This window comes from Cyprinodon variegatus, unplaced genomic scaffold (genome assembly GCF_000732505.1).
Source record: "Cyprinodon variegatus isolate N-32 unplaced genomic scaffold, C_variegatus-1.0 Scaffold681, whole genome shotgun sequence".
Taxonomy (NCBI): Eukaryota; Metazoa; Chordata; class Actinopteri; order Cyprinodontiformes; family Cyprinodontidae; genus Cyprinodon; species Cyprinodon variegatus.
In genome coordinates this window covers 140,142-162,709 of record NW_015151134.1, presented here as the reverse complement: position 1 = coordinate 162,709, position 22,568 = coordinate 140,142, and the positions used below count along the sequence as shown (strand labels likewise).

General features: G+C 37.9%; 1 protein-coding gene across 11 annotated transcripts in view; it reads right to left on the bottom strand.

The window, feature by feature from the left end:
• Positions 1 to 17,627, bottom strand: part of git2 (G protein-coupled receptor kinase interacting ArfGAP 2) — a 20,584-nt gene extending 2,957 nt beyond the window's left edge. The window contains exons 1-21 of one of the 11 annotated variants that reach the window (XM_015394347.1): positions 17,241 to 17,624; positions 14,096 to 14,229; positions 13,791 to 13,903; positions 12,977 to 13,082; positions 12,237 to 12,323; positions 12,012 to 12,142; positions 11,802 to 11,896; positions 10,574 to 10,619; positions 10,169 to 10,174; positions 10,022 to 10,073; positions 9,873 to 9,945; positions 9,686 to 9,783; positions 9,487 to 9,598; positions 8,490 to 8,608; positions 8,257 to 8,406; positions 5,781 to 6,029; positions 4,985 to 5,071; positions 2,941 to 3,023; positions 2,666 to 2,851; positions 2,323 to 2,454; positions 1,854 to 1,917 (exon numbers count right to left, since the gene is read on the bottom strand). In XM_015394347.1, the coding sequence (XP_015249833.1) occupies positions 1,854 to 1,917; positions 2,323 to 2,454; positions 2,666 to 2,851; positions 2,941 to 3,023; positions 4,985 to 5,071; positions 5,781 to 6,029; positions 8,257 to 8,406; positions 8,490 to 8,608; positions 9,487 to 9,598; positions 9,686 to 9,783; positions 9,873 to 9,945; positions 10,022 to 10,073; positions 10,169 to 10,174; positions 10,574 to 10,619; positions 11,802 to 11,896; positions 12,012 to 12,142; positions 12,237 to 12,323; positions 12,977 to 13,082; positions 13,791 to 13,903; positions 14,096 to 14,229; positions 17,241 to 17,292 (2,175 nt within the window). In that variant the 5' untranslated portion in view covers positions 17,293 to 17,624. Of the gene's footprint in view, positions 1 to 1,853; positions 1,918 to 2,293; positions 2,455 to 2,665; positions 2,852 to 2,940; positions 3,024 to 4,984; positions 5,072 to 5,776; positions 6,030 to 8,256; positions 8,407 to 8,489; positions 8,609 to 9,486; positions 9,599 to 9,685; positions 9,784 to 9,872; positions 9,946 to 10,021; positions 10,074 to 10,168; positions 10,175 to 10,573; positions 10,620 to 11,801; positions 11,897 to 12,011; positions 12,143 to 12,236; positions 12,324 to 12,976; positions 13,083 to 13,790; positions 13,904 to 14,095; positions 14,230 to 17,240 lie in introns of all 11 variants that reach the window. The other 10 variants (XM_015394352.1, XM_015394355.1, XM_015394350.1 and 7 more) reach the window with 10 other exon arrangements.
• Between the last annotated feature and the right edge of the window lie 4,941 nt (positions 17,628 to 22,568).

Sequence of the window (22,568 nt, the reverse complement as noted above, 5' to 3'; positions counted from 1 at the left end):
CAAAAGGGGGTCCAACCCGTTACTAGCATGGGGTACCTAATAAAGTGGCCGGTGAGTGTAATACATGATCTTTAGATGAGACACAACTTATTATCTTCATTAAACATCTGCTATAGGAAATTGCCATTTATTGTTTATTTGCATTTTTAGTTTTCGACCATTTAGCACCAAATGTTTTATATTTGAGTTTATGAGACCTTTACATCATCTGTGCGTTATTTTTGTTCTTGGAAAAAAAATGATTTATAAAATCACACGCATGCGGTGAACAGAAAATCCATAACAAATTTCAGAGAAATGACAAAAAATATTTTTTTAACTTAAATAATTTAAAATTTCTTCTGTTTTTATTTGTTAGAATGTTAAATAAAAACAGTAGCTTCAAAAAGGTCATGTTTTGTTTATTATTCCATGGTTTAGTATTTACGGGGTTAAAATGATGAAGAAAAAATGTCTTCATCATTTCCTCTTTACGATACTATTTTATATAAAAACAATATAAACACAGATTATGAACTAATGACAAAAACATTTTTTTTTAAATAAAAATAAAACATTTCTGGTATTGTTTTTCTGTTGTCTGAAGTGTCTAAGAATGGTATTTGTCAGTATACTGAATTCCAAACCATTAGTGGGTTCTTTAATGTTTTAGCCACTATTAAGAGCCATTGTAAAGGGCCAAAAGAGCCACTTGTGGCTCCAGAGTGCAGATTGCAGACCCATAAGGTGAAGCTGAAGAATTTGGAGAGAGTCTCCCATCTGTTTCCATTCATCCACTTTGTGTAATGCACATATTTCCCTGGTAGCTAAAGAGACCCCAGGTCTAAATTTTAAACACCTTAACCAAACCGCTCAGATTAAATGACATGCCTGGTATATTGGTAACCTATAATTACCACAAAGCTAATGCTGCTTGGGGGCCGTTGCTCTAGACACCCAATTGACGTGGCCCAGCACAGGATGCGGGATGAAGTTGACCTAGAATCAGTAATGATGATCGACTGCTTTACAACAATTCAGACAATGGCAGAAAACAAAATAACAAGACAATGATGGACTCCCTCAGGACATCCCATCTGGCCCTAATGCCTTAAATCCCTGCTCCAAAAGGAGTGGGTAGAAGTAAACACTTAAAAAATACTCCATCCCTGGTACATGCATTATCTACCTCAGGAGGTGGCTGCAAATGGATAACCACTATGAAATGTAAGAATAATACTCTGTGATACAGACAGCTGCAGATGAACAGTCTCTGCGTGCCACATCACAGGGCCAAAGGATGATCTGTTTCTTGCTACTCTAATCTGATGATTGGTCAGTTTCACTGCCAGTGAGTTCTGGTGAATTGCACAAACAGGTTTGAATAAATACATTTCTCAACTTTAAATCTAGAAGGCTGAAACTTGGTGGACAAAGATCCCAAACCACATCCAAACTGATTCCGAAGTGGATAAAAAAGGCTACCATTAGGCCCCTGGAAAATCCCTGCCATTAATCTATTAAATAAATATAGAATATGCTGGGGTTAATGAATATAAATCAACACATTTAATGGAGCTCTGTCATTTCTGTTAGAACAGGTCAAATATCAGGAAGGAAATATGAGTCTTGTTGGTTCCTTCAAAACTTGCTAAGGTCCATTTATCAAAACATTAATAGGATGTGCATATATGTTTTTTACCTGTATGAACAATAAATTTAAACCTAGGCATTCCATTCTGTTGAGGCTATAGATTGTAAAATAATTTCAACTACAATGCAAGAAGTAAAATCTCTTTTAAATATATTATGACATTATACAATGATTTAATCATTTCTGTCAAGACGGGTACAACATTTTTTTTAAATCAAACCTTTGGGAAGAGGGCAGCCATTTCTGTTACAGCCGTATGGATTCTTTCTGAGCAGGGGAGAAAACTGAAAAAATAATACAAAAAGTTTAAGATTAAAATATAAATAATTACAAAAAATCATAATCATACAAATCCAACACAAGCAATAAACTTATATGCTGCTTAACCATTATGTAAAGCTATATAATTAATGTTTTACATGCCATATTAGAAACAATTCACCCCACAGCAAAAGCATACACCTGAAATATGAAATCCTGTCAGTTTACAGCTGTTGCACGGTTAAACATACCTTTTTTTCTCGCATAAACATTTTTTTAAGACACAAAACTAAAGTATGCAAAGGAAAATCAATAAAAAAAAAAAAACCAGAGCTTGTTAGCAGGTGAGGCACGGCAGAGGAAAGAGACCGTGTGAGGGAGAGGAGAATAAAACTGTGCCTGGGAGGCAGGGACAGAAGCCAGAGTACCAGGAGGTGGGGTCAGGGGACCGCAGGCTGAGAGACTGGAGGGGAGAGGGGGCCTTCTCGGCCCATGGCACCAGTGTGCTGAAACATCCCAGGCTGTGACGGAGTCGGCGGACTCCTTCACGCTCACATGGTCTACACACAGGTGGCGAAGGATGGGGAAGCCAAAGAGAATTGGATCAGGATAGCAGAGGTAAAATGAGAAGGAAGAGATGTTGGCAGGAAAAAGTGGATAAAAAGAATAAAACAAAAAACAAACTGAATGATGACGAATAGAGAAGTTAGGTTTGAAATGGATGCAAGGACATTAAGGCTGAATATCATCTCTCCTCTCCTTTAGTCTGACCTGTCATGTTTATTATCCTGAGCAGCTCGCAGGAGCTCCTGAATATTCTTGGTGATCTGCTCTGTTTTGCGGATGACGTCCTCCGTGCTTGGAAGCGTAGGGTCCGACTCCATGTCATCCAGCTCAGGGATAGAGCTGCCTTCTCCCAGCCAGCCACTGCTTCTCAGCCTCCCCCTCCTGCAAAAACTAAAGAGAGATATGTCCATAGATTTACAAATAAATCACATGTACCAAAAAACACAAAAAAGCATCTGTTGGCATAAACAAGGTCTTACCCAGAATCCTCCATCTCAGAGTCATTGAATGTGTTGTCATAGTCACTTTCTGGTACGCTGCTTTGCTTTTCCAACTTTGAGGTCTAGTTAGAAATTTAGCAACAAGTAAAAAAAAATGTAAGGACTTTGCAGACTAAGCTTTTAAATAATAAATGAAATATGCTAAACATAAAACCTTTGTTTGCTAAACAAGTGCTTGTAACTGAAAATAAAAAAAAATGCAAAGCTAAATAAAACAGGCTGATAAAGCTTATAAAGCCAGAGCACCAAACTTTAACATAACAGGGGAAATACAAGATATGGAACAAGATAGTCTAAGGCCAAAGCTGATCCTGCGTGAACATGATCAATATCCAGTTTCTCTGTTAATCCAGTGCAGTAGAAAAGTTGACAGGTGCATGAAGGCTTGTAGATTCCTGAGGTGAAGGTTAAATAAGTCAAAGTAAAAGCAGTTAGCGGTTGTGGAAAGAAATCTCACACTGAAATTAAACAATGAAAGTTTTCCAAACACAAAACTGCAGAAAAACTTTACAATTGCAGCGGTTACCGTTTACATCGCTGGTACGGATTTGCTTGTTTTTATTTAAGTGTATCACTTTAATAAAGTTTTTATAAGACCAAATGTTGATACTGTTAAGATTTCAGACTCATGGATTAAGGAAACTGACATTTTGCCTTGCAAGCATTTTGACCATTTTTACAAACTGCAGACCTCCAAGTTTAAAAACCCAGATCAAAATCAGACTTAAATGACAGTCCAACTAATGTTACCTCCATAAATGTTCATGCATAGACATGAAATAAATCCCTGCTCTACCTTAACCGAATATTCATCTTTTAAACAACACTTATTAGGGGTCAAAATGTTTGGCTGCTATAAAGGGAAGCTTCTATTTTCATTCTTTAGGTGCCAAAGCTGTCACCCACAAGGTAAAGTTAAGCTAAGCTTAACTGCTTTTAATGTTATAATGCAGCAAACATTTATAAAAAAAAAACATTTATATATACTTTTCTTTTGCATCACATCCCTTTTTACATTATTTTCAAAGTGTAGGAATGAACTGTTAAAAAAGCAGCTGCTGCAGTTTGCTTTTTAACTCAAGGTTCAGCTGATATCCTTACAAAAGAAATCACACGTTGTACTTTTTTTTGCCACAATGCATTGAAAATTACACTTTTATTTTATTGGGTTAGATGTGATAAACCATCTCAAGAGTATGGAATCTCTTCGTATTTAGACCTCTTTACTCTTACTTTCTCATTAATAAAAGGTTAATGTCAGTTTGAGTAAGAATAGGGAAGCAGATGTTGACCAAAGCTTAATGAAATCCAATTTAGATTTTGCCAAAAGCCATTAAGGACACATGGGAAGAAGGTGGTCCTGTCAGAAGAGATCGTTTTCATTTGGGCCAACTTGCCCAACACCATGTGTCGTGAGAACACCACCCTGAACGCATAATTTCATTAGTCAAACATGGCGGTGTGTGAATCATGCTGTTAGAATAATACAGCAGAGCTGGGGAAACTGGTCGGTGTTGCTTTCACTGGGAAAACAACCTAAAATATAAAGCGAGAGCTTCAATTAGTGCGAAGAACATTAATGCTTAAACGGTCCAGGGCCTAAATCTAATAAAGAACCTGAAAAAGATGAGAAAATGTTTATTTGATGCTCTTCATCTAGTCTGAATGAACGTATTATTTAAAGCAGATAGAGGTTCACCTAAAATCACTTGCAGCTTTATGACATTTAGATGATCATTTTCCTTCATTACATGTACAGAAAGACATGTCTGTCTTTCCCAAAAACCACAGTGAAACTTGAAACATGGCAAAATGCTTGAGTTCAAGGAGAGGAAATACTTTTGCAAGGCTAACTGTGCCCTTCTTCTTGTTAACAGAGGATGACGGCAGCCAGTGGGAAGTCGGCTCATGCAGCAGAGCAGGAGAACATAGGAAGCTTATGATAGAGGGACAGATAGAGGGGGCTCCAAGTGGATCTGCTGGCCCCCACAGGGATGCAGCACAAGTGCAAATTATACTTAACCTGTTGGGAAGTGTCGTCCTTGGACCAAGACAGGGTGGATGGAAATGAGGGAAGGGATGATGAGGTCACAAATGCACCCCTTTCTGTCTAAAGACAGAAGTTAAATCATATTTCAATGACAAAGTGTAGGATTTAAAAAAAAAAAAAAAAAAAACTGGAGATGGAGGTGTCCCCTTGAGATTATATGGCCGAGTGAAATGTGAAAAGCTCATGAAGATGAAATAGATCTTTTGATGAAAAATAAAGCTGTTTAATGGTTAAAACTTGAAGAAATTAAAACTATTAATATGCTTCTTTAGAAAGATCCAAAAAAACTGCATAAACTCCAAACAAAAGAAGTAGTTAGAATCCAATCTGTTAAAAGAAAAGTCTTAGATATAACCATGAAATCTGTTAGAATATAAAATCAAAACAAAAGTAGAGGAATGTGTGTGTGGATGCATGCATTAAAAAAAACACAGTGTTTATAACAGTAGCTTTAATACAAATCACATAAAACAGGACAAAATGCAAAGCTAACCGTCTTGCTTCCACAAATACAGTTTGTCCAAATAAAGCAGCAATCCAGTAAACTGAGACAATGTAGGTAGGTTTCTAAAATGGACAAAAAGAAATTAAACAAAAGTGTGGCATTGACATTTTCAATAATTGTGTTTGAAACAACTTAATGCCCAGAAAATTAAACAGAACCCTAAATGACAGCAGAAATGTTTCCAAATGAGGAAAGAAGACATGGAAAGCAGTGGAGGGGGGGGTGGAAGCAGCGAAGGAGAGCAGGGGGAAAGGTCTTACTTACATGGGATGGAAAGGGTTGCAGGGAGGGGAGACCCTCCTCTGGGTAAGGAGTTTCCCCTTTGGAAAGATAGGGCTTCAGGCCTGAGCCGGTCTCGTACATTGACATGGGCCGACTGACCCGCGCAGACTGCCGGCGTTTCAGGGCTGAGGGGCTGGACGGGTCAGGGTAGTCTGTACTGCTGGGGGTCTGATAGACATTTGTTGTGAACTGCCGCCTCAGAGAGGTGTTCTCACTTTGCAGAGATTGCAGCTGGAAAAGACAGTTAGCAGTGCTAAGAGGCGCTCTGAGCAAAGCAAGCTTTGGTCCCTATTACTTATCCTGGAAACCCTCTCTGACTTACAGTTTTTATACATTTCTACATTAGATTTGGTCTAAAACGGAATAAATTATACTTATTTGAACTAACACAAACATTTAATATAGCAATAATTAAGCAGATCTTTGTTGATATTTAGAACCTTAAACAAAATCTAAAGCTGTTCCAATGACAAAAGATTTACCAATCATCTTCATTATGCCAAATTAAATCCATCAGTATTGTCAGGCTGTGACCAAACCGAATTAATGCCGACTAAATTAATGCAGTCTCAAAATGCCAAGCAAGTCATAAGCAAGCAGGCGACTATTGCACAAAGATGCAGCGACGGCACAGACAGGCTGATATGAGAATCATTAAAGGAAATTCAGAGGAAAAGCAAAAACTGGCCCCAAAATGAAGGCAGTAATTTGCATTCCACAAAAAGAAGATAGCAAAGAATAGGTAGAAGAAAGAGGTACAAAATCTATAGTTCAGATATATGATAATTATGAATAAAAAAATTAAAAGCTTAATTCCAAATGGTCTTTTGTACCAAGAAAATGATCAGTAGTAACATGTTGGCATGAACAATGCCTTATCTATGAATGGACACGGCCTGCTAGAGTCAAAAGGAAGAGGAAAACAAAAACAAGAAGTACAGGTAAATCTCAATAAATTAGAATTTCCTTTATATGTTCTAAGTTTTAATTCCTGGTAAAAAAGATGCTTAGGGCTTCCAGCTGTGGTGTTCTGATAGTGTACTACACTATCAAGATGTAGAAAACTGATACATCCCTCAAAGCTGCAAAACTCTTTCCAAAGAGGTTGGCTGTTCAAGAAAGCTGTATACAAGAATACTGCTTTTAAAGTTTAATGGAAGGAAAAAGTGAGGTATAAAATTAAAGTTGGCTGAGAAGTAAAGCTAATCCCAAGTTAAGGGAAAATTTAAAATACAGCCCAAGTCAATGCCTCCCCATACACAAAAGCATCCAGATTTAATAATTAGAGAGAACAAGGACCAGACTGCTGATCAGGGGTCTAAAGTCTGTATTTCATTTTAAACTCAAATTCAGAAACAAATCCCAATTGATTGTGGTCCAGATCGAAGCTTCCATAATAAGGGATTGCTTCTAGAGCCATGTATTCAGCTGCTGTTGGTCCACTTTGTTTATCAAGATCCAAGTCATACCATAAATCTACCAGGAAATTGTGTATTTTTCTGATTGGTATTTCTCATACAGGTCTCCCATATAAAAGAGATGTTTAATTTTAATGGAACATCCTGCTTAAGCACAGTTTAATGTTAAAGCTATAGAGCAATTCCTGCCGATTTCATTTCCCTTCTGTCCACAATGCCAAAGGTAACAGAGGCTGCTCCAATGAGCATGGCCCCACAGTTTTTGACTGAAAAAAAAAAAAGTACATTCCTAAGTTATATTCTAATTTTAAAAAAAAACAACTTTGCTGTAAAACAAAAATCGCTGAAGTTTATTTGCGTGAAAGCAATTTCACTTTCTGGTTTTGAAATGGCTAAAAAAATATATCTTTTCTAAATATTCTAATTTATTGAGAACTGTACATTCATAAGGGTCAAATACTATTTAAGAATTTAAAACAAGCACTAAAAAAAACACAAATACTGAAAATTGAGACTGCACAAAACCTGTGCAACAGGGATCATTTTCTATGTGAACTGATCTGAAAGTGCAGCTAAAAGAAATTGGCTGCAATATTTCTGTAATAAAAAAAAAAAACAGCATTCACAATGGAGCAACACATACAAACACAGTCAGTTTATCGCTGTTATTTCACAAAAAGTTAATTCCAGAGTTAATTATTTCATGCATTATTACAACATGCTTGTTAGTAACAGTAAATGCCATAACTCACTCCAACTTATACATAATAAAAATGTAACCTATTATTAAATGAAAAAAAAGAAAGATGCATTAATTAAGTTTTTAAAGTTAACATAAAACAAGGAAGAAAAAAAAAAAAGAAAATGTCCATTGTTCAATTCAGGGTCTAAAGCATGCTGGTTGAAAGGAAGGTTGATCAGTGCAGATTGGTTGACTTGGATCACTTCCCACTGTGCAGCAGAAGCTGCTCTGTACCTCCAGTCCCGCCCCCCCCTACTCCCCGGGGTTAGTGATCTTATTGGTGGAGTGCAGTGGATACCTTTTTCTGCATCAGCCTCAGCTCGTCGTTCAGATTGTCGTTGGCTTTCAAGAGTTGCTGGATCTTAGCTTCAGAGGCAGTAAGTGCGTTTTTCACCTCCATGTATTCATGCATAGTTATAGGGCCGTCAGAGAGGTCAGAGTCCAGGCTCTGTTAAGGAAACGGGTTAAAACCAAACCAAGAACTGGGAGAATTTGTCCTCTTGTAAAACTCGGGTATTATAGGTTTAATACCTTTGTTCTGTCTCCTTTGCTTGAAGGGAGCTCTTGATCTGTATCTTCATCTGAAGCTACACTGTCATAATCACTGCTGTGTCTGACAGCCACACCCTTCAATAAAAGTTCAACATTGTCTGAAATGAACAAAGAAAAGTTGCAAAGTTAGTGTTTGCGTGTTTGATACAGCACCTTAAAAACATGTTCATTATTCGGTCGAAGCCCCACTGCAAGAAATTAAACGCATGCATTCTTTTTCTGGAAATAGGTGTATTTCCTTGTATGGAGGAGGTAAGTAAGTTATTTCCCAGTGAAATAAGATGATTTATTTTTAAAATAACAAAAAAAGAAAACTGAATGTTCCTATTCTAAGTGCATATCTAATTATATTATTGTATGTTTAGGGTTGATGTATTTTCCTCTACTTTCAAGTCAAGTCGGACGAGCTTCCGTCTACCAAACAGCATAGTATTGCTATAGCCACGTCTAACCGACCAGAGGACCATGTATGCTGTGTACAATACAAGATTTTAGCAAACTGTAAAGAGGGCCTTGTTGGTTTATCTTCCAGAAAAGCAAAGTGTTTAATTAATTGCGCTTACAGTAGTTTGGTACACAGATGAACTGAACATCTCTGCAGCTCCTCCAGAGTTACTGCAGTTACTCCTTCTCCGACTTCTTACCTTGCACAATCTATTATTTAGGTGGAAGGCCATGTCCTGGCAGGTTAGCAGCTTCCACAAACTCTGAGATTATCTATGGCTGGAATCTTGTTTTATAACTGAAATTCTGCATTAAATCCGTCTCCCTGTATTCCTGACCTAACTGCGTTCCTCATGGTGTCATTTTCTGTACTAAACACAAATGCACACCAGATTTTAAGTCATTATAAATATGAATTAGTAAAATAAAATGCAATTTGCTTTTTTCATTTTACAATAACCAATTTTTGTCTTGTTCTTGAAACGAAATTCTGATTGTTATGAGACAGATGGGGAACGTCGAGGATACCAACCTTTCGGGCTGCAAACTGAATTCCCTTGTTGTCTGCGTTTGGCATCACTCAATATGTCAATGACTAAAGTAGCAAATTCATGTGCGTTGAACCTTGCCAGCTTCTGTCGACCCTAAAGAAAGATAGAGCAGTCAAGAGGCAGTCTCTAATTCATATTTGCAGTAAAAAGCAGAGTATGGCAGCAGAGCAGCTGACTTGCCTGGTTTCTTGTTGATGAATACTCAGGGTTTACAGGAAGGAAGGGGACCAAAGTTGTCTCAGTCACCAAGGTGCTGTGATGCTGTGTGGCCAACCAGACTGCAGACAACAGGAGACAGAGGTGTGTATATATGAACCTTTCTGTAAACTGGTTGGAAAGGTGACACATGGATGACCTTCTCCTTTACCTGCATCCGTCTCTCGTCTGTCTACTTCGTCATACACGTCCATGGCCAGCTCCTCAAATAAATGATTACTGAGCTGCATGAAGGGTGATAACGCTGGGTTAAGCCTTAGGAGGTAGAATAAAATCTCTAATGGTAAACAAAATACTTACCGACTGCAGTTTTCTCTTTGCTGCTTTTGCAAGTTCTGTTAAATCTGGAGAGCTACAAAGAGAACAAAAAAACTATTTTAATGATATACAAATGATTGGCATCAAACATCAAATTGATCTTTTTTTTTTCCCCCAACTTATACTTACACGTTTCTGTTCCATCAAAAGGCAGCAAGTGAAAAATATCAAATATATCAATTACTCAAAGCCCAAAGTCTGAAAACTATTTATCTGACTGAAGTTAATTTAAGGCAGATTTGTTTACAGCTCTTTTCAGAATAATTGTATTATTCCCTACGATTACAGAGATCTTGGGAATAACAATCACTGCAAAGGGTCACTTGACTAGATTAGGAAGGCAGCAAAGAGTGGGTTGGTAGAGGCTGGAGAAAAAAAGCTATAAAGAAAAGCCTGACTGCACTGCATCAATGGAAACTGGTCAATTGTGGTAAATGGTAAATGGCGTGTACATGCAAACAAACTTTACACCACATTCAGTCATTCACACACTGGTGATAGACATGAAGTCGGACTTTCATGAACTGAACATACCTGTCTGCCATCTGGGGAACAATGAAGTGCTCGCCGTTTTTATGATCTAACAGGGAAAAAAAAGGTATCATGAATGTACATGACCATTCTTTAAAAAAACATTGCAAGTCCATGTATGTTTTGGTAGTTGGATTTTGTAACAAGAGACCAGTAATTAAATTTTAAAAAGGAAAAAGAGTAGTTATTTAACTCTCTTTTTATTTTAAAACATACTGAACTCAAATACAGGCAGTTCTGTTTAGTTTTTTTTTTTTTTTTCCTGGAGGTGAAAAACAGATCGAAGTGCTTCAAATTTAGTTAGATTGTCTGTTCAAGTTTAAATCGATAAACACAACTAAAGGTTCCAGATTAGGACAAAAAGGCAATAGCTCTTTGGAGGTTTTTTTAAATGTCTTGAACATAAATTAAAAATAACAGTAACCTCATTTCTACTTTGTTTGCACAACAGACAAAAAAAAATAGATTTTTAACTCACTATAAATGTTGTATCTTAAAAAAATCTAATACGTTGTTTTATTAACTGATTATGTCTTAAAATGTTTTCTATATAATCAATTGTCCTTAAAATACACTGATACAAGGTTAACTGATCTTACAGCAACAAAGTGCAGCGATTTTGCATTAAAAGGAAGTCATTATGGTGAACTTTGACAGTTAAATTGTTGTGTTGTGAATTAACACTATATAAATAAACTGAATTTAATTATTAGCTTCTTTACACAGTGCAGTCTATCACCTGCTGGGATGCACTGTGCTAGATAAAGAAAAAACCTACAAATTACAACCAGGCTACTTTTAAACTTGCATGTCGGTTGCAGGTTTGTTAGGTCTCCTAGCTAATACATTCAGGCCACATTTCTCCTGACTTTCTACTCCTTACAGCTCAAATTACTAAATGACTCTTTATCTAATGAACTACAAATAAAGCTGCAGGGTTTGCCATCACTACTTATTTGTTGTGCAGACAGTGTTGTGCATCAACCCTCAAATTAAGGCTTCCAATTATAACATCCAAACAATTTAGTACCCTTTTGCTTTTATGCTTACCCGTCTTTGTGCTAAAGCACGAAATAAGTGAATGAAAAAAGCTAAAAGCTTAACCAGAGGTGAAAAATAATCACGCTAACCCCACATTTCCTGCTCCACATTACCGTTGACCGTTAACATTTCAGTTTGATAAAGCAAAATCCTAGATGACTCTCCAGTAAACATTCGTGTCACTGCTAACCTGGTTTTCTGCCACATAAATAAAATGCCAGTCGATCAGTAAGTTCATACTGAATCTCCACCAGTCTGTCTGCCAACTCAAAGTGACCAAGGTCTCTGAAAAAAAAAACAAAACAACAGGTACGCATACAGTTAAATTGCATAAATCCAGAAATGTCATAAAAAGAGTTTAAAAAAAATCTTCAATGTGTTAATATGTGACAAGATTCACATTGCATAGTCAATGGGGGTTTTGCCATAGCTGTCTAGAGCTCCAGGGTCGGCCCCATAAACAGCTAGCAATTCTGCCTGAGATGCTTGGCCTGCCTTCGCAGCTACGTGCAAAGGAGTGTTTCCCTTTTCCTGGAGGAGACAATGACCAAAAACACAGTGAGAACAATCAACATGAATATATGTTCAAAAAAATTTAATGTTGAAATAGAAAAGCAAGACTCACTGGATGAAAAAAATTTGCTTGTGCTCCCAGAGACAGCAGCCTCAGACAAGTCTCTAGATTTCCTGTGCGCACACTTGAGTGAAGTTGCTGGAAAATAAATATTACTGTAAGCTTACAAAAAAAAAACATAAGGCAAAAAAAATAATAAAAAAATCTAAGTAAATCATCTTCCTCTAATCTGGGCAGCCTTAAAATAAACGGCTTAATGATCCAAACACCAAATGATTTGCTGCAAAAGATCCTCCTTTACCATCCCTTCCTCCGCCAAACTCATTTCTATGAGCATAATCGAGTCTTTCAAAGGGCAAGTTGCAGCTGTATAAATTAAAATTTTAATCTCACCATTGCATTTAAAAGGAGCAAACCGTTATGGTATTACATTACTACTATTTATCAGTTTTAACTACTTTGCACACTTTTAAAGGACACATACCTCTATTTTACAACATGATATGGCTTTTTTTACACTGGAGTGGCAGATAATTATGTTGCGGACCAGATTCGGCCAGCAGGCCTTGAGATGGACAAATATTATATACAGACTCAAGGCTATGCTGTTTTGCTACAATTCTGACTATTGTTTAAAAGTATTTTGCATTATATTTTTTTCTCAATAAACAAACATACTCATCTAAAAAGCGTTCTGCAATCTGTGAATTATTTTCTTAAGGCTTTAACAGATCCATCATAGGCCAATGAGTGTGCTGCATGTTCCACAGTGATCAGCCATTTCTCCTTACCTTGCTTAAATCCTTTGCTGTAGAGCTGTCATCTTCACGGCAGGGCATACGATGGACAAACGCCAGCATTTGATATTTGGCTCTAATAAACTCCGATTTGTTTGGGCTTTTAAAAGAGAAATATGACATAAAAGAGTAAGCAGCAATTATCTTATTTTCATCATCATTTAAATCCTGAAAATCTCACGTCTGTTTATTACACATTTTAATGTTTATGCTTACATTTTTGCCAGATATACAGCATTATGTTTTTATCCTTATTTCTAACATTAACATTAAACTCAATTAATCAAATGATCATAACTTAGATTAGTGGACATTAAATACAATTTGTTTATATTAGACTAAGACTTAGACAGATTTGTCATTTTGTTTACACAAGTGTAAAACAAAAAGAAATTACGTTTGGAACAGCTCTCTGGACAATTCCATCTTTTTTTAAAGTGCAGCCTTGGAAAATAGTAAAAAAATATATATATATAAACAGTAATATAAACATATGACTGTAAATTTACAGTTCTACTTTTTCATTTTTTTTAATATAAAAAATACAACAACAAAAAAAAAAAATCAAAACAAACAAGAAGTGTCATTTGAATTTTTTTATGACTATCAGCATAATTCAGGAAAACACAAACAATGTTTTAAAAATATGTAATACATGGTTATGAAACGGGTGTCAGAAGGGACAACACAGAGTACGAAACAGAGGTACAAACTGGCAAAGAAGCAAACTGAATCACAGCGACAATTACTGCATTTGATAATTCATTTAAAAATAAAGACAGAAAAACACACAAGAAAAATATCTTACTGAAGCTTGTCCTGAGGATTAGCTTTACGTTTTCCACTCATCACAGATGCAGGGTCCAGAAGGGAGTGCTCCCATATTGAATTTGCACCATTGCTGTATAACGTTTGCACCATCTAATAGAAGTAAAACAAAGATTAAATTAAAGATTAAAACCTGTCAAATTCAATAAAAACTGCCTCCATGAATACTTGCTGTGCAAATGTGTAAGGCCTGGGTGTGTAGAGAGGACAATTGCATAGAATAGCACAGAGGTTTGCAAAAAAAAAAAGCTGAACATAAATGAGTATTCTGTCTGTCTCATCAACCTGGAGCTGCGTTGGGGGCCATGGAGAATGGGTCAGGTGACGGACTTGGGAGCTGTGCCTTCCAAGACCTCGGTGAACACTGCAGCACTCGTCACAAATCAACACCCCTCTGTTCACAGAGGCCCAGCGAGGCTCTAGAAAGCAGGGGAACAAAGCCAAAATCAGGAAACTTGCAACCATGTCACAGAAATTACATTTTAGGAAAAGAAAAATTCATCAGAACTTTTCATTTAGAAGGTCAGAACAGAGATGGCTGGGAAATAAAAACGTTTTGTAAAATGTTCAGGTACTTCTAAGTAAATTAGAATAGAATTGAGAAGTTATATTTTATTTTAAATAGTGGATCACATTAAGTGCTGTGCAAAGGTGTCAGCCCCGTTACAGATTTCTTGTTTTTTTTCCCCCTTATGGCCGTCTTAAATATTTCAGTTGATCAAACAAATCACGAAAGGTGATAAAGATAGCCCAAGTAAATACAAAAATTTGATTGGAGAAAAAAAAATGTATTCATTGTGCAAAAAAGGAGGCTCCTATGTAAAAAATAAAAATAAAAAAACATCTCCTAAACCAACTAACTAGTTTGGTTTTTAAGTGATTCAGAGGTGGCTTTGCTCATGTACTTTGGCCCCTTGTCTTTGTGTAGAGCCAAAGTGTGATGGAGCATAAAGTCAAGTACTGATGGCTAAAAAAAATAAACATTCAATAGGGCAATTAAGTTTTTTTTGTTTGTTTGTTTTAAGTTGTTTTAACTGTAAAAAGGAAGTGAGGACCAACAGTTATGAGGTGGAAGCACCTTCTGAAAGAGCAGCTTCCTCTTTCAAAGCCATGTTGAGTCAAAAGAGAAACAGAAAAGAGCTGTGTATGAAGGTAATATATGGTGCTAAGAAGAGATACTGTGCTCCTGCCATATACATGTGGGTAAATAATCAATTTGATAGCAGATTGAGTTTGGATGTAAAAGAGTTTTCTCCAGTGCCATCTTCAATCAGATTCATTTTCCAACACTAAATTAGACCAAAACAATCCGATGAACTCATAAGACCCCCACATCCTCTAAACCATCAGGCATACAATGTATCTGGCTTTGTGAAAGGGAAGACAGACACTGAGGACTGTAAATGTCTAAGTAGCAGCTGAGGTGCAGAAGCAACAGCTGCTGGGGTTGGCGGTCAGATTTTGTCTCCTGGGTCCTCTTTTTCTCCACTTAACAACTCTCCACAGGGAGTTGCTGACATGCCTCCTTCATGCTTTTCTCAAAGAGAGGGGCTAAACTTAATGCTGCATCCCAAAACTCCAAAAATATAAACAGACAACAACCGGTACCAGCCATATGCTGGGGCAGCTGCTGAAAAACCCCCGGGGTTAACCAATCCTAGTGACGAGAGATGAAGTCTTGCATACTTTGTGAACTTGCTCATATAGCAATAAAAGCAAAAGATAGTTCACATAAATTAAAGCACAGCAAGGTTTTTTTGTTTTTTTAAATAAGGGAAGCTATGTATCGCAGAGTCTCTAAGCAAATTAAACCATCAAACACTATAAAACAAGAGAATTGTTCTGCAACAGCAGTGATGCAGTCAATGCGCTCTGCATCCTGTTTTGCTTCCTGTGCATGCTGAAAGCATCACGTCACTTCTTTTTCCTTTAAATGGGACTTTTGAAAAGTATCTGAGAAACAATGCAGCTATTATTTGTTCCTCTTTCATAGGCCCATTACAGTGTGAAAGTTCGCCCCAAGCTTCTCCCAGGCCTATAATTTACTTCAACGAGCAGATCTCCCTCGTAGGATGATGATGGTACGGTCTCTACTGGACTGAAGTAGGTGTGGGCTTGAATGCGAGTCGAATTGAACAATAACTTTCATTAAAAGTACTTGCTGTTCCTTCAAGTCACGTTAGGCGGAGTAAATTTGCGAGCTGTGCTATGTATTAAATCTCACCAAACACAGGCTCTGCTGTCCAGTCAAAAAAGCTTGCGATTTGCCATTGCAGGCTTCAGTTTAAGAAATTTCTATAATGTAAACAAATATTTTTTTTTCCTAGTAAAAGATTGGGTATAAATTTTGCTAACATACATCCTTTCGGCAATCTTAAGGCAGCAAAAAATAAATAAAAATAGTAAACAATCCTAGGATTTTGCCCACTACTCTGCCATTACATTTATTTAAAAGAAAAAAATACTCTACAAGTGAAGAGAATGACATTCAGGCTAGAGGATAAAACAATAGATGCTTTCAATGATTACCATGAGAAAAAGACCAAAGTTATATGTAATAATACCTGTGTTAATGTTTTTGGGGATTGGGGATTTAAGGAAACTGATCTCCTATCAGACAAAATGTGCAATGAGTGAAATATCACCCTATATTGTCTTTATAATTAGAGAAGGAAGCATTGTTGAAGAACTATGTACTCTAAATGCAGAAGGATATGCCTCTGGTCGCCCAGCAAAAAATGCAAAGTAATTATTACCAATTTCCTAGACTACAAGTGGAGAAGTTATGATATATGGGTTTTTGTTTGAGCAAAAATAATACATACAGCAGATAAACTATACCAGATCTCGGTTCAAACCTAACTTACAATAAATAGACTGTCTTCTTAACTTCAAGAGCTAATCAAAACTTACCTTTGCAATCTGAATGCTTATAACAATGTCTTCAACAAGAAGACTGAACCATTTTATAAGAAGGAGTTGTCCAATAGTTAAAATATCACCTTTTACCACCTTGGCTATTATTACAACCAGTGATGATAACAATAAAGTAATATTTATGTTTCTGGTGCTACAACTACTGCCCATGTCTAAACAGATCTGAACAATAATATCTATAAACTTGTAGATTTGCAAAAAAAAAAAAAAAAAGAAAAAAAAAGAAAAAAAAAACTTTTTTGTTTGGATTTATAAATGAAGGGAACTTCAGATTTGACTCAAAGAGGACAGGTGGATATTACAAAAATTAAACCTGAAGTATTTTCTCTAATCTAATTGACACCCCATCAGCTTGTGTTTATAGCAGGGAGGAACCGTTAAGTAGAAGAAGCGCCGCGGGGCGAGAACCATAATCTGATCACATCCCGGTGCGTTAATAACCAAAAGTCAACAGATAAAAGTCAAACCTTAAAAAAAAAGTGAACGAGCTTACCTGAAACACAGCAATCTGCGCACACTTCAGTATTTCGCAGGCGTTTAGACATCCTTTAAAGTGGAGGAAATGACTTCTAAAAGGTGCAGAGCATTAAATCCGTCACCATTGCTTTACACTAGAGGAAGACGCCTTCCGCGTTAGCTACACTTAGCTAATAAATGGGGGAAAAAAGGGGGGACCTGCTACTTTATTTAGCGAGTTTGTGTCGCCACCATGATAACATTACCTTTCAAGATTTTACAACAAGCTTCTGGCCTGCATTATAGCTAATAGGGCACCCACCTGCCTCGCTAACTAGCCTGTGCCCATTTGTGAGTTTCTGTTAGAAGCAGAAGGAGCAGCTGCGACTGTGACCTACTAACAAGAGCTAGCAAGCCCCGAGTCTGGGCTGTCAGGAAGCACAACTAAAAACATATACCAGTGACGCCCCCTGGTAATACTTTAGTTTATACTAAAATAGTTGTATTTTCTGGGGTTTGTAGACCTGTATCTAAGCAGAAAGGCAAAATACAATACAGAATATTTAGTGCCGTACAACCTGATAGGCGATATTCAGGAAGAAAAAACATGATTTTATGTACCTCTGCACGGGAGGTGAGTTTGATTTACGCACCGTCTGACAGGGTCCAGCAGGGGTCACAATTATCACACAGATTCATCTTGAGTAGAAATAAGCTTGATGTAATATTTTAGGAATGTTTGTTAAGAAAATGCTCAAAATATGTGTCCTTCCCTGCAAATGTATAATTACACAAAACTAATATACTAATGTAATTATAATATCTAATTATACACGTTTTTTTGTTTGCTTATCAAAAATATTAAAGAGTGTAATTTACAATGTGTATTTATACTGGAGTTATTGTTGACACTAATGCTTTAGACACAGAAAATCATGATATGCTAATAAAAAAAAAATGGACTCCTTTTAGAGTATTTCTTTGGCAAACATAAACAAAGATCCTGTCTCTTGTTAAATGAAATCTGAAATCCAAGAACTTATCATTACATGTGTTAATAAGGAGAGGGTGGCATTCTTTTCTTTTCATTTATTCCAAAGTAGTTAAGAAATAAAAATGACAAGTTTTGACTGCGAGGCCTGTTAGTTAAACAGGAAAGAAACTTTTTTTAGCATTTACCATTAACATAAAATTGGCAAGTTTAAAGTTGGACATTTCTTTCGAGAAAGATTTATAAAACTAACTAAAGATTAGCCTTAATGTTTACCAAGATGCAAGGTGACAGAGGTCAAAAATAACTCCAAAAATAATGGTCACCGTCATCTTCTGCTTATCCGGGACCGGGTCACGGGTGCAGTATTCTAATTTCCTCTCCCCAGACACCTTCTCCAGCTCCACTGGTGAAAGCCTGAGACATTCCCAGGCCAACTGAATCTCTCCAGTGGATCCTGGCCCATTCCCTTTTCCTCCCCGCAGTGGAACGTGCCAGGAACACCAACCAAGACAGTCGTCAAGAGTGCATCCAAAAAAGATGTCCAAGCCACCTTATCTGATCTTTAACTATGGAAGGAGATGGCTTTACTCTGAGCCTCTCCCTGATGATGACCAAGCCCCTTACCCTATCTCTAAGGGAGTGCCCAGCCACCCTGTAGAAAAAGCCAATTTCTGCCATTTTAATCCAGGATGTTGTTCTTTCTGTCATGGATTTCATGACCATATGTGAGGGTGGGAGTGCAGACTGTGCGCAAACAAATCGAGGACTGTTGCTTTTGGCTCAGCTCTCTCTTCATCACAGCAAAGCATTGCTGCATCTGAATTATAGCTGCAGCTGCAAGAATCCATCTGTTGATCACCCTCTCCATTCTCCCCCTCAGGCTGGTTCACACTCGGCTACGAATCCCCCCATTGCATGCTATAAGTCTTGGCAGGGGGGAGCCAGTAGAACCAATCTGTCTGCAAAACCCTGGGGCAAAATCTGCTGGTTCCCAAACCAGGCCACCTCCAGCTCTTAGTTGCACCTTTAAATGATAGAAGCCAACAGTGCCAGAGTCCAGCATGCACTGAGAACAGGCCCAACTTAATGCTGACACTGCTGTAGCTGACCAACAGGCTATGTTGAAAAGATGTGATAGCCACAACACTCCAACAACATCCAGAGACCAAGTTTACTCAGAGCAGATCTTATCTACCCCCAAAATCCTGAGAATGTGGAGTTTTCTGACCACTGCTGTGACTTGGGAATGAGTGATAAACAGGTCTAGACCAGTGCACCAAGTCTCTCTTTTTGTCATGGAAGTGGTGTCACCTGGGTTGAGGATATCCTAAAAGTATTCCTTCTGCTGTCCAACAATATCCTCAGTCAAACTCAGCAGCTCATACTTTCACAAAAAAATGGGTTAGTGAAGCACTGCCTCCCCTCAGGGTACTTGCTTGCTGCCTCAGAAGTCCCAGACGCCAACCAGGCTCAATAGGCCTACTTCTTCACCCTGACAGCATCCCTTACTGTCTGTGTCCACCCCCAGGGTTGGGGGTTACTACCAAAACAGGCACCACTGACCTAACGCCCACAGTTACAGGATATCACATTGCCAATAGTGGCGGAGAACATGTTCCACTCAGATTCCATGTCCTCAACCTCCCCCAGAATCTTAGAAAAGCTCTCGCTGAGGTGGAAACTGTTCATGTACCCGACCAATGGTTCTGCCAGATATTCCCGGCAGACCCTCTCTACTTGTTTGAGCCTGCCAAGTCACTCCAGCTTTTTCCTCTTCCAGCAATGGACAGCTTCACCTCTCTCTTCAGCCAAATCGCCGAAACAGGCGCCAATGCTCATAAAATATGACTATTAAGTCATTCATCTATCCAAGGTTGTCCTGGTGCAAAGTGCACTGATGGACATATCCTTGAACATATTGTTCATGACGGACAAACCATAACTTGCACAGAAGTCTAACAATAAAACAAACTCAGATTCAGAGGTGAAGGTCTGACCCTCCTGATCACACCCCTCCAGGTGTCACTGTTATTTCCCACATGGGCGTAGAAGTCACACGACAAAATTATGGATTTGCTGAGAGGGGCGCTATCCAGCCTCTCAATAGTAAAATGTTGAAGAGCAAATCAGAATCAGATTTATTTATTGCCAAGTAGGTTTACACTTACAAGGAATTTGACTTGACACTGATGGTGCAGACAAATTCGATATACTTACAGAATAAAGAATCTATAGCTATGTAGTACAGTACAAAAACATACAATATACTATATATATAGTATATAGCCATATACTATATACACAGTAGACTGTGCATTAATGTAACGCAGGAGATGCTATGTAGGTGTAGCTTGTAGGTCCTGACTGGGGGAGGGAAAGAGAGGCAATGTCAGTGTAAATGGTAAATGGCATGTACTTATATAGCACCTTTATTCAAGTCTGCAGACTTGACCAAAGCGCTTTACACTACATTCATTCACCCATTCATACACACACTCACGGTAGCAAGCTACATTGTCGCCACAGCTGCCATGGGGCTCACTAACAGAAGCGGGTCTGCCGTACACTGGCCTGGTGGCGCCAGTGTACTGCAGCCCCGCAGACAATGCAGGTGAAGTGTCTTGCCCAAGGACACAACAACACTGAAAGTCGGAGTCGGGGCTTGAACCGTCAACCCTTCAATTTCAGGGCAAACTCCTACATCCAACGCCACTGTCGCCCCGACACAGGGGTCTCTGGGCCTTGTGGATGAGGCTGGTAGTGGATGAGAAGAAACTGTAAGTGTGGTGTGAGGTTTTGGTCCTGATAGCATAGCTTGTGGCTGGGGTGTGAGGGATCAGCCACAATCTTCCTTGCAGATCCTGGAGAGATGGAAGATTGCAACAGCCAATCACCTTCTCTGCAGACCAGATGACACGCTGCAGTCTACCCTTGTACCAGATGGTGATGGAGGAGGTCAGGATAGACTCAATGATGGAGGAGTAGAACTGCACCATCATTGTGCTTGGACAATGATGATGTTGACAATGATGATAAGGACAATAATGATATTAAATGTCATATGTGATAAGCGAGAGCAACTTCCACCTGACATCACATCCCTGTGACAGATATTATTTAAGCAGCTTTTCTCCTCCCTTTTATTATTAGCCTTTCATTTACCTTGTGCTCATTGTCATTATTGCGTAATGTTGCATAGTTATTAGGTACAATAATACTGTAATATTATTAAGCAATAAAGGTACCAATATTTTTAACCCATGGTCATCTGTGATTATTTATACAGTGAATGATTCATCACCTAGAGCCAGATCCACGTCCCTTTTGGTTAACGCTGGAAAAAGCTGACACAATTTCTTTTGGTTGGTGGTAAATAACTCTGCTGATAACTGTAGTCTAAATTTCTAAATTGATTTCTCACGGTTCCATCTGCAAATGATAGGCCCACTGGGAGATGGCATGCATTGAACCTCCAGACTCTTCATAGGCCAGGTCCTATGAAGAGGAGCCCAACCATCACTCACTCACCAATGTACCCCATCCTATGTCTTGTCCCAGGGTAAGGTCCCAGCTCCAGCTGAAATCCCATGCCTCAATTTCTTAGTCATCATCAGGGCTTTTTTAACTCTTTTTCTGACCTGTTACTCAGAGCCTTTGGAAACCTTTCCACGCAAGCACTAAAACCTCCAATAAGGTTTGTATTGTCATGTAAATAAAAATAATCTGACAAACTCTTAGGATAAAGACAGGCAGCAAGCTTATTTATACAAGAGCTCACTTGAAAAGTTCATATGCAGTCCAGAACATAAAATTTGATTTTATGGTTTAGTAAGGAGAAAAAAAAGATTTTGTCTTTTCCAAATTAAATTTAAAAAAATTTACATTTTTTTAGATATTGTATTAATCCACCCAACCCCACTTAAAAATGTCTGTATTTGAAATCTATCCTCTTTGAAAACATAATAACCTACGTAAAAGTCATAGTATTGATCTTTATTTATACTTTGAAAATAAGATACAGCTTAAAACTGTGAAGTTTGGAATGTGATAGAATAATGAGAGATGTATTACTAAGCACTCAAACCTAAGCTGCACTGCCCCCCTTTCTTGCATGCGACTAATTCCTTATTGTTAATAAATCATTAGCATGAATACATGAGTAGATTATTTAACCGTCCATAGTTTTATTACAATTATGTTATTATATTATTAATTTATTTCGGTACCAGTTTCAGGAAGCGTTAACGTAACCCCTCCCCCTGCTGACAAGTAAAATGGTTTAGCCCAAACTGGAACCGTCCATTATTTTCGGTGTAGACGTGTTGTAGATGATAAATCTGTTGTTGCGCTAAATGGACGACCTTAACGTGT